Source organism: Pecten maximus, chromosome 15, assembly GCF_902652985.1.
Source record: "Pecten maximus chromosome 15, xPecMax1.1, whole genome shotgun sequence".
In the NCBI taxonomy this organism is placed as follows: domain Eukaryota; kingdom Metazoa; phylum Mollusca; class Bivalvia; order Pectinida; family Pectinidae; genus Pecten; species Pecten maximus.
In genome coordinates, this window is record NC_047029.1 from 3531486 (window position 1) to 3544830 (window position 13345).

Sequence of the window (13345 nt, forward strand, 5' to 3'; positions counted from 1 at the left end):
TCGAGTATTCGTCATTGATGATAGCGACATTTTACAGACGTTTCATTCTTCCAGGACTCGTCAGTGAAGCTAGGAGCATTATACAGCTGTTTCCTCCTTCGAGGACTCGTCAGTGCTGATAGGGACATTATACAGCTGTTTTCTCCCTTCGAGGCCTCGTCGTTGACGTCGTGGAGCCAAAGGTTACATGAATAGAGCGACGTGTCAGGGTACAATGACACCAAAATCAAAAATAAGTATTGTTCTATAGAATTCCAAAAGAACGTCAAGTAGATGTTTATACTCAGAACCGTGTCACATTTCAAATGAAGTAGAATGTGTCTTACATGTTCAAGGAACTAAAGTCAACCGGCATTACACCAGCTTCAATCTCAAAGGATTGTACAAAGGGCAAACAAGACAGCATAAATAAGAGATGACAGACAAAATGTTTACTCAGATGGGCTTGAGGATAACAAAATGCAAATAATTCACGAAATCCATGCTAGGACAAAACATCAATATAACTGAATGTGAAATCGGGGTAACATATTATCCTCTTTCTTTTATAGCCATTGTATAATCCCATTCAGCGATAACACGAAGACAGATAGGTACGATGTTGTGCATACTTATGTCCCATTACAGAATCGGTAGTTCTTCTTTTTTAATATGCTTTAATAATATTCTGAGAAAAAGTTGGCAACAAAAGCGATAATCATGTTGACAATAGTAACCTATTGGTTTATCTTCTGGCGTGTAACAAGATTTAACGCTGGATGCGGTTGGCGCGACCTTTAAAATAAAATGGATTGGAATTACACGTTTCTGCGACGTGAATTACTACGTATGTTTAGTACGAAAAATATACATGTATATATATCGTACACAGCGGTTTAGCTAGGTTGATAATGGCGGCTATAAAAATTACTTTAGAATGTCTATATTTTATTTGATATTCTGGTGGGAAGCATCAAAATTAAGTTTGCTGTACCCTTTGTTATAAAAGAATGTCGGGGCTTCTTATGGTTTAAACTATATGGAGGATAAATTAATCCCCTTATTTTGCCCAGATGGGCTCGGATCGATGGCTGGCGGCGTGTACTCAGCCTAAAGCTGAAAAACAGTTAACACTTACCGGAAGTCTATTCTTCCTGATGCTGAAATTGTCTTAAGCCGTTTAAAGATGCTACATATCCGAAGAAAGAGTCATTATCATCGATTGCAAACAGAAATAGGCTGTTGTATTTGTATACAGTACCCTAAGCTACATGTCTACTCCCTGCTATTAGCACCTTTCAGAAGTTTGAGTTTCTAATTCTATCTTTTAGAATTAAAGGGACCAAATGAATAATTGCATTCCGGAAAACATCTACCGCTCTCCGCCTCTATATTTGGTATATTACTTCCGGTCTTTCAGACGGCCATTTTTAAGATGCTCTTATTATTATTATTTATTTTTTTCTATATCGAGAAGGGTATATACGCTGTGGGCGGTGCAGCATCTCTTTACCGAAATTAATTCTCAAGGCACTTGTATGTAAATTTTGACACATTGTTGCGTGAAGCCTCAGAAATACGCAATTTTGCACATACTTAATTTCACAGATACCAGACCCGGCTTGTTTAACAGTTGGAATGGACAGTGACTGTCATCATTTGCTCTACGTGTATCAGGTCATTCATTTGTAGTTTAACCAGGACAGGAAAAGTACAATTAGTGAAGTTGAAGTGGACACAAAAATCATGTCAATAGAAACCAGCGATGTTAAAAGGAGGGAAAACCTTTCTCGAGATTTACTAGTGTCACTGAAACGTTCCGAAGAGACCCGATAATTGTAGATGGCTTCCAAACTCACATTAAAGCATGGTTTGTTCAGGTTTGATGATCGATCGTGAGTATCTTCCTCTAAACATACTGTAAAAGTGTCTGCTATCGTCTCAATCAGATTTTATATTTGGAAATTATGGACGTAACACCGATCAAAAAGAAAATTAAATGTCTTTCTTAAGAAACAAACACAGCCACGAACATAATGAAATCGTGTCCATAAAGGATTTTAAAGGTAGAATGGAGAAAAGTGGAGAATCATAATAAAATAGTATAACGCAGTCAACAGCAAAATAAGGTAATAACGTGAGCCACGGTGATAGCGAAAGAATAACAGAATCTTTCCCTACCTTGAGGTTGTGACAGATCAATTATCAACCCGAGGAGTGATATTCTTAGCTGTCTAATCGAAGCTCTGAAGAGGAGAACTAATATGACAAGGACAATCTGTAATCAAGAATTGAGAAAACAGGAAAACCTGTTATCATGAATCGAGGTGACAAGGAAACCTGTTATCATGTACTGAGGAGACAGGAAACCCTGTTATCATGAATTGAGGAGACAGGAAAACCTGTTATCATGAATTGAGGAGACAGGAAAATATGTTATCATGAACCGAGGAGACAGGGAAACTTGTTATCATGAACCAAGGAGACAGGAAAATATGTTATCATGAACCAAGGAGACAGGAAACCCTGTTATCATGAACCGAGGAAACAGGAAAACTTGTTATCATGAACCAAGGAGACAGGAAAACCTGTTATCATGAACTGAGGAGACAGGAAAACCTGTTATCATGAACTGAGGAGACAGGGAAACCTGTTATCATGAACCGAGGAGACAGGAAACCCTGTTATCATGAACCGAGGAAACAGGAAAACCTGTTATCATCAAATGAGGAGACAGGAAAACATGTTATCATGAACTGAGGAGACAGGAAAACATGTTATCAGGAACCGAGGAGACAGGAAAACATGTTATCATGAACTGAGGAGACAGGAAAACATGTTATCATGAACTGAGGAGACAGGAAAACCTGTTATCATGAACTGAGGAGACAGGGAAACCTGTTATCATGAACTGAGGAGACAGGAAAACCTGTTATCATCAAATGAGGAGACAGGAAAACATGTTATCATGAACTGAGGAGACAGGAAAACATGTTATCATGAACTGAGGAGACAGGAAAACCTGTTATCATCAAATGAGGAGACAGGAAAACATGTTATCATGAACTGAGGAGACAGGAAAACATGTTATCAGGAACCGAGGAGACAGGAAAACATGTTATCATGAACTGAGGAGACAGGAAAACATGTTATCATGAACTGAGGAGACAGGAAAACCTGTTATCATGAACTGAGGAGACAGGGAAATATGTTATCATGAACTGAGAAGACAGGGAAACCTGTTATCATGAACCGAGGAGACAGGAAAATCTGTTATCATGAACTGAGGAGACAGGAAAACATGTTATCATGAACTGAGGAGACAGGAAAACCTGTTATCATCAAATGAGGAGACAGGAAACCCTGTTATCATGAACCGAGGAAACAGGAAAACCTGTTATCATCAAATGAGGAGACAGGAAAACATGTTATCATGAACTGAGGAGACAGGAAAACATGTTATCAGGAACCGAGGAGACAGGAAAACATGTTATCATGAACTGAGGAGACAGGAAAACATGTTATCATGAACTGAGGAGACAGGAAAACCTGTTATCATGAACTGAGGAGACAGGGAAATATGTTATCATGAACTGAGAAGACAGGGAAACCTGTTATCATGAACCGAGGAGACAGGAAAATCTGTTATCATGAACCGAGGAGACAGGGAAACATGTTATCATGAACCGAGGAGACAGGAAAACCTGTTATCATCAAATGAGGAGACAGGAAAAGGTGTTATCATGAACTGGGGAGACAGGAAAACATGTTATCATGAACTGAGGAGACAGGAAAACATGTTAGCATGAACTGAGGAGACAGGAAAACATGTTATCATGAAATGAGGAGACAGGGAAACATGTTAGCATGAACTGAGGAGACAGGGAAACCTGTTATCATAAACCGAGGAGACAGGAAAACCTGTTATCATGAACTGAGGAGACAGGAAAACTTGTTATCATGAACTGAGGAGACAGGAAAACATGTTATCATGAACCGAGGAGACAGGGAAACCTGTTATCATGAACCGAGGAGACAGGGAAACCTGTTATCATGAACTGAGGAGACAGGGAAACCTGTTATCATGAACCGAGAAGACAGGAAAACCTGTTATCATGAACTGAGGAGACAGGGAAACCTGTTATCATGAACTGAGGAGACAGGAAAACCTGTTATCATGAACTGAGGAGACAGGAAAACATGTTATCATGAACTGAGGAGACAGGGAAACCTGTTATCATGAACCGAGAAGACAGGAAAACCTGTTATCATGAACTGAGGAGACAGGAAAACCTGTTATCATGAACTGAGGAGACAGGAAAATATGTTATCATGAACCGAGGAGACAGAAAACCCTGTTATCATGAACTGAGGAGACAGGAAAATCTGTTATCATGAACTGAGGAGACAGGAAACCCTGTTATCATGAACTGAGGAGACAGGAAAACTTTTTATCATGAACTGAGGAGACAGGGAAACCTGTTATCATGAACTGAGGAGACAGGGAAACCTGTTATCATGAACTGAGGAGACAGGGAAACCTGTTATCATGAACCGAGGAGACAGGAAAACCTGTTATCATGAACCGAGGAGACAGGAAAACTTGTTATCATGAACTGAGGAGACAGGAAAACATGTTATCATGAACTGAGGAGACAGGGAAACCTGTTATTATGAACCGCGGAGACAGGGAATCATGTTATCATGAACTGAGGAGACAGGAAACCCTGTTATCATGAACTGAGGAGACAGGAAAACATGTTATCATGAACTGAGGAGACAGGGAAACCTGTTATCATGAACTGAGGAGACAGGGAAACATGTTATCATGAACTGAGGAGACAGGAAAACATGTTATCATGAACTGAGGAGACAGGGAAACCTGTTATCATTAACCGAGGAGACAGGAAACCCTGTTATCATGAACTGAGGAGACAGGAAAACATGTTATCATGAACCGAGGAGACAGGGAAACCTGTTATCAAGAACTGAGGAGAATGGGAAACATGTTATCATGAACTGAGGAGACAGGGAAACCTGATATCATTAACCGAGGAGACAGGAAAACCTGTTATCATGAACTGAGGAGAAAGGGAAACCCTGTTATCATGAACCGAGGGGACAGGAAAACTTGTTATCATGAACTGAGGAGACAGGAAAATATGTTATCATGAACCGAGGAGACAGGAAAACTTGTTATCATGAATCGAGGGGACAGGAAAACCTGTTATCATGAACTGAGGAGACAGGGAAACCTGTTATCATGAACCGAGGAGACAGGAAAATATGTTATCTTGAACAGAGAAGACAGGGAAACCTGTTAATATGAACCGAGGAGATAGGGACACCTATTATCATGAACCACGGAACCAAAAAGTAGATAATTGCATAATCTAAGAATAAAGCAAATTCAGATAATATCATGATCTAGTATTATTGAGACTACACCACGAGATACATTATTGTTGCGACGGTCCAACGAGGTACGATATGTTGTGACGGTCACGAGGTACAATATGTTGTGACGGTCACGAGGTACAATATGTTGTGACGGTCCCACGAGGTACACTATGTTGTGACGGTCCCACGAGGTACAATATGTTGTGACGGTCACGAGGTACAATATGTTGTGACGGTCACGAGGTACAATATGTTGTGACGGTCACGAGGTACATTTTTGTTGTGACGGTCACGAGGTACAATATGTTGTGACGGTCCCACGAGGTTCAATATGTTGTGACGGTCAAGAGGTACAATATGTTGTGACGGTCACAAGGTACAATATGGTATGACGGTCACGAGGTACAATATGTTATGGCGGTCCTACGAAGTACAATATGTTATGACGGTCAAACGAGGTACAATATGTTGTGACGGTCACGAGGTACAATATGTTATGACGGTCCTACGAAGTACAATATGTTATGACGGTCAAACGAGGTACAATATGTTGTGACGGTCACGAGGTACATTACTGTTGTGACGGTCAAACGATGAACAATATGTTGTGACGGTCACGAGATACATTACTGTTGTGACGGTCACGAGGTACAATATGTTGTGACGGTAACGAGTTACAATATGGTATGACGGTCACGAGTTACAATATGTTGTGACGGTCACGGGGTACAATATGTTGTGACGGTCACGAGGTACAATATTTGGTGACGGTCACGAGGTGCATTATTGTTGTGACGGTCACGAGGTTCAATATTGTTTCGGTTTAATAATGGAATTCATTATACGTAACTGTTTAGAATGTATTAGGACGTACTTTTGTTTTGTTTTTTGCTTTAACGATTTCACCCGCTACATTTTAGATTTCTTGGTCTCATGGTATACATTTGTTTTGGTAGGTCATGTTGTGCATGGTACCATTTTGGTTTGACAATCCTTGAGGATACATTTTTGTTGTTTTTTTCTGACGATTCCACAAGGCACATTTTTTGTTTTAACAGTCCAAAGAGGTAGATACTTGTTCTGATGGTCACATGAGCTATATGTTTGGTTTGACGGTTCCAAGGGCTGCAGTTTTGGTTTGACAGTTCTAGGAGGTGTAGTTTTGGTTTGACGGTTCTAGGAGCTGTAGTTTTGGTTTGACGGTTCTAGGAGCTGTAGTTTTGGTTTGACGGTTCTAGGAGCTGTATTTTGGTTTGACAGTTCTAGGAGCTGTATTTTGGTTTGACGGTTCTAGGAGCTGTATTTTGGTTTGACGGTTCTAGGAGCTGTAGTTTTGGTTTGACGGTTCTAGGAGCTGTATTTTGGTTTGACGGTTCTAGGAGCTGTATTTTGGTTTGACGGTTCTAGGAGCTGTATTTTGGTTTGACAGTTCTAGGAGCTGTATTTTGGTTTGACGGTTCTAGGAGCTGTATTTTGGTTTGACGGTTCTAGGAGCTGTATTTTGGTTTGACGGTTCTAGGAGCTGTAGTTTTGGTTTGACAGTTCTAGGAGGTGTAGTTTTGGTTTGACGGTTCTAGGAGGTGTAGTTTTGGTTTGACGGTATCGGGAGCAACATTGGTTTTTTTGACAGTTCCAGGGGCTACATTTATTTTTTAAGAGTACCGTTTACATTATTAAATTGAAGATGTCCTGATACGCGAGAGACGTAATGACAGATAGCCAGACGGGTAGTAGGCCCTACTCCAATGTTAGAGACCATTACTCTGCTATGGCAATAGCGAGGAAATGTAGGAGGGAATCTGTATGGAGTGACAGTTGATCCCTCGTTATCGGCATTACGACAAAAATCATCAAGTGTTGGCCTCGATCCGTGGCCAATTACCGGACTCACTTATCGTCGATATACTCACATTAATATTCAAAAACAAAACACGATGAAACAGGTTAAGCTATGGAATTGAAATAGTCGTTGTTTAATCGTGTATAGGATCTCAGCCTATCGACCGGAGAACTGGAGAGCGCGCTGTCCGTGGTCCCGATCGATACACTGCCTACACTGCGCACGGCCCCACATACAACCAAGAAATCTACTACTATCACAACTACTAATTTATAAATGTGGAATTAGGCTCTTAAGGAACGTTTGACAGTTAAAGCACGTGACAAACATGCCCAGATCCCCCGCCCTCCCGTACTGTGTGAGGGGGAGCCAAGGAGGGGCGTGACCGATCCGCCGATCAAAGAACCGCCTCGCGCTCACCATTCAACTGTTTTCTTTTCTTTAAATCGTTTATCGATTGGCGATGTCATTTGTCGGAAGTTGTAGGAACACATAACAAAGTAGCGGGGAAGATTGCGACGAGAGCGGCTCGTGAAAGCTGGTTGGTTCGGTGTCCACGATTGATCGCAACATACGGCAAAACAACCGAAACTACAACATGCCCGTACTTTGGAAAAGCCGCGACCGGGAGAAAATGCCTACCCCCCGGAGCCCGTCCCCGGTGCTGAAGCCTCTTTCAGCCCTGGCCGTGCCAGGAATGTTCCTCTTTTATAAATACAACGAGATTAAACGGCAGTCAAGCCATACTACCGTCCCTAAACGGACTACTGTGACAGAGAGGGAGTTAGACCACCTCAACCACAAAATTGTAAGTACCTTTTATTGTTTGTCGACCTATAATTCCCAGTTAACATACGAAATGACTTTTTTGTACTCTTGTCAGTATATAAGTGTTGGATCCTCTCCCGGACACTTTACATACCATGTACTGTCAGTCTCACCACAACCAAATATTCCTCCATATACATATTAAACCTTCTCTGTACAATATCAATGACTGATGCATTTTTGGATACTTTTATTGCATTGTCAACCTTATAGTGTAAACATACAAACTTCCATATAATTTACATATATATGTCAGTTTCTTGTTTACCTTATTACATCATTTGACATGAATGTGCTAATTTCAATGTACTTCATAAGAATCGCCATGTCGACAATATACTTTAGTGAAGTATCTTCTGTATATTTTACAAGTATCGTTCTCTGGAACCCACAGTTTAATGTACAAACTTAGCAAGTATTGTCTCCCAGACCCTATAGTTAAGTGTACAAACGTCTCCCAGACCCTATAGTTATAGTGTTGCAAGTACTTCAATATATTTTACAAGTATTGCTTGTCGACCTTGTAGTTAAAGTTTACAAACTTCTATACATTTTACAAGTATTTTCCTGTTGACCTTGTAGTTATAATGTACAAACTTCTATCAATTTTATAATTATTGCCCTGTCGACCTTGTAGTTATAATGTACAAACTTCTATACATTTTACAAGTATTTTCCTGTCGACCTTGTAGTTATAATGTACAAACTTCGATACATTTTACAAGTATTTTCCTGTCGACCTTGTAGTTATAATTTACAAACTTCTATACATTTTACAAGTATTTTCCTGTCGACCTTGTAGTTAAAGTTTACAAACTTCTATTTATTTTACAAGTATTTTCCTGTCGACCTTGTAGTTATAATTTACAAACTTCTATACACTTTACAAGTATTTTCCTGTCGACCTTGTAGTTATAATTTACATTCCTGTCGATCATGTAATTGTTATGTAAACATTTCTATATGATTCTAAGAATTTTACTCCATAGTTTTAAACACAAAATCTATATCCGATACTTCATTATGAGTTTAATTTTACCTGATACATAGTTTTGTTGGATATCAACTCCTACTTATTTTTAAATATTTTCCAATAAATTACATTATTTTAATGCACAAACGTCCACATACTTTTTTTTGCAATCAATACTTTAATTTCCATGCACAAAACGTCCACATATTTTATAGCTATAGCAGCAATGTACAAAACTCCATCTTCAGGTTTCTTTATAAACAATGTACTTTCGGTTGTAAAGTTCTGATGTACAAAATACATCCTAAATGTACATTTTAAGATTGTACTATCAGCAATGCAGTATCAATTCACAAATATACATTTTCACTATACTATATATAAGCATTGTACTAGTTTCATGTCAAAATTGTCTACATTTTTTCCGTGGTTTGTACAATCAATAATGAAATAAATTGGCAATAATAAAAATGTATTGAATTATTGGTCTTTTGCACCTGCCTATTACTTAGTCCCGTAGTGTCACTGACGAGTCATAGAAGGACGAGACAGCTGTATGATGTCTCTAACATCACTAACGAGTCCTAGAAGGACGAAACAGCTGTGCGATGTCCCTAACATCACTTACGAGTCCTAGAAGGACGAAACAGCTGTGCGATGTCCCTAACATCACTTACGAGTCCTAGAAGGACGAAACAGCTGTGCGATGTCCCTAACATCACTAACGAGTCCTAGAAGGATGAAACAGCTGTGTGATGTCCCTAACATTACTTACGAGTCCTAGAAGGATGAAACAGCTGTGTGATGTCCCTAACATTACTTACGAGTCCTAGAAGGATGAAACAGCTGTGTGATGTCCCTAACATTACTTACGAGTCCTAGAAGGACGAAACAGCTGTGCGATGTCCCTAACATCACTAACGAGTCCTAGAAGGATGAAACAGCTGTGCGATGTCCCTAACATTACTTACGAGTCCTAGAAGGATGAAACAGCTGTGTGATGTCCCTAACATCACTTAAGAGTCCTAGAAGGACAAAACAGCTGTGATGTCTCTACCATCACTTGCGAGTCCTAGAAGGACGAAACAGCTGTGTGATGTCCATAACATTACTTAAGAGTCCTAGAAACAGCTGTATGATGTATGTAACATCACTAACTAGTCCTAGAAGGACAAAACAGCTGTGATGTCTCTAACATCACTGAGGAGTCCTAGAAGGACGAGACAGCTGTATGATGTCCCTTACATCACTAACGAGTCCTAGAAGTATGCTCTAGTCTAATTCATTTTGGCTCTACTGTATTTAAGTGTCGATTTGTTTTGAACGTGGTTACTATAGTTTTTGTCTTTTATACAATCCCAATACATTGTTGAACAAATTTTACATACGGTTTAATTGTACTTAAATAGCTCTGAAGTAAACCCTTCCACTTGTTGAGAAGTTAACATGTTTGCAGTTAGTAATACAGTTTTGATATAACACAATTCCAAATACTTCATGACCATTTTACAGTTAGCTTTATAGTTTAGATAGACAATCCCACTCTTATGATAACAGATTACAACCTTGCAATTCATGAAAGTACATGTTTCATTCAAAGAAAATAATGTATACCCACCCATATTGTTCTAGCAATTAGATATTGAATATGCCCAGCAGAAACTAGTTTAAATCTAACTTGAATACATTACTGTCCAACATAAACTATGATATAACTAACTAAAATACATTATTGTTCTTAAATATGAATGGCATATGTCCAATAAAATCTAGGATAAATCTAACTACAATACATTCCCGTAGTCAGATAGGAATGTACCAACCTATACTAGACTATTCCGTGCTATCAAATAGACAAATACAGGAATTCACATATATCTATTAACTAGATCTTATTGTCCAATATTAGTAGCTAAGTGTCTTCAATATGTACTGTTCACACGATAATTACATGCAGTTTGTTGAAATAATTACCGGTATCATTAAGTCATGTTTCACACGCTAACCAACTAATTAAATTCTCAGAGAAGATTTGTTGTGTAAAATGTATGCTTATTATTGTAAAACAGTCAATTCAAAAGTTATAAAGAGTTATTTAACATTTATACTAAAGACATATCAAGATAAATCTCAAATAAATACATTTACATTATAAGATAAGCCTATCTAGGATTTAGACAGTCATGATTTGTAATGTGATAAATAAAACTGGAGTACCTTGAATCTTCGCCTCCCTCTGTAATACACACACGTATATATATAATATATAACAGTGAACCAACTATCCCAGCTCTTTATTTTCATACCGTCATATAATTGAATCAATTTTATGAAGTCTTCATATTGATACCATATATGGTAGATTACCTACTGTAAACACTCGAAATTTATAATATCTAAAACAGGTCTGCAACGTACATTATATTGATTTCTCTATATTTGTTTCATATTTATTGGATTCCTACATTTATGTAAGTGTTATTTGTTTTCGCCTCCCCTACGTTATCTTGAAATCTTTACCGATTTGTCAGAATTTTGACCTGCTTGATTTCCACAACTTTGGTTCCCAGCATCACTGACGAGATGAAGATAACAGCTCTGTACAGCAGTTTTCTAGTCATTGCTTGACGAATGGTGTACATTTGACCGAATTCCATTCACACCAAAAGGCCTTTTTCACTGGTCTTTTGTTTGTACACTCCGTAGAAAAATCCGTCCGTCCATACACTTTTGTGCTTCTGTTTTTTAATTGAATTTTAATCTAAATCTGCTTATCATCGAAAAAAATTAATTCAGTTATTGTCATACATTCGTTGTAAGCTGTGTCTCGAATGGTTCCTGGTTCAAGAGAAGACTAAGAACAAATGATAGTTGTTTTTTTTACGTTAGTTAGTATTGCTTATCAGTTTATTCTCTATATGGCATACCAACCCGAATAACAACAAATAAACCTGTGTAACGAACCAGGTCTGTATTTCGTTTACTGTAAAAACAGAGAACACCAATTAAGTATGAGATAGGCTGTGAGATAATAGCAAAACTTAAATAATAATCATTACATAAGTTAATAAACTGAGAAAAAAAATCACACGGTCGAAAATTTGTAAAACAGAAGTTATAAAGTTATTTAAAGTATACATTTGCATGAACAATATATAAGTATGTATAAATATGGTATATTTATGCATATATTGCTTTTTACAAATATTAAAACGTGATCAAAGAACAATTTTTGTAACAACAGGCAACTAAAAAGCATCTCCGAAAAAGAAACTGTGTGAAGAGGAAGGGTGTGGAATCGCATATCACAAGTTGTAACTAACATTGAGTTTTTCTCTATGATTCTAACACCGATCTTTAAATTGACCAACAACAAACCTTTTGATAGACCTGCTTCCCTTAATCCGTCTTTATCAGATACTGATAAAAAATCCAATAAACAAATAAAACAATTAACAGTATGATGTCAGTTAGATTTCTATTGTTAGAATAGCGCGTGCTTGGTGTTAAATATCAATGGGAGACTTTACTGTTGTCTATATTATCGTAGGTATTTAAGGACAATCCTTATAGAAGTTAACTACTGAGTTAGCATGTATCTCATAAATATTTATGTTTGTCTATCGGGCAAGGACAAAGCTTCATATTCTTAGATGTTCTGTCTCCTACCAGAATATATTTAAACGGACTGTATGCATTATATACGTACAACACATCTGTAAATTATTCTATTGTGGTAGAGAAATAGGAAAAGGTCTGTCTTTAAAAGCAGCTTCAAAGCGCTTGGTTGATTAAATTGTAAATTTTATAAATACGGTATATCTGTTATATCAATACATCACAAATAAATATATTGTACAAATGTACATAATTTGATACCATCACAAATAAATACATACTCTGATACAATCACAAATAGATACAAAATTTGATACCATTTAAATAAACATAATCTAATACCTTCACAAATAAATACATAATTTGATACCATCACAAATAGATACATAACTTTCTACCATCACAAATAAATACATAATGATATAACATCAATACAAAGTTGTCTTCCTGCGTAGTTGTACATTTTTTCTATAAGGTGTACAATTGAGGAAATTTTGACAGTGCTTCTAATCCTAATACTACGTCATTGTATTCTATTAATAAACATGACACACAAAAAACATGGTGTGTGAGTAGGCACTTCCTCCGCAAGGTTCGTCATACACAGGCGCATCTAGAAGGATCAGCAGATAATACTTACACAACATTCATAGCACGCGAATCGCTATATATAGAAATCATTTATTAAAATCTCGGTACATCTCCAT

General features: G+C 37.7%; 1 protein-coding gene across 1 annotated transcript in view; it reads left to right on the top strand.

Moving 5' to 3' along the window:
* The first annotated feature begins 7464 nt into the window (after nucleotides 1-7464).
* LOC117343989 overlaps nucleotides 7465-13345 on the top strand; it is a 71102-nt gene continuing 65221 nt past the window's right edge. The window contains exon 1 of the mRNA XM_033906581.1: nucleotides 7465-8027. Coding sequence (XP_033762472.1) covers nucleotides 7818-8027 — 210 coding nt within the window. The 5' untranslated portion in view covers nucleotides 7465-7817. The remainder of the gene's footprint in view (nucleotides 8028-13345) is intronic.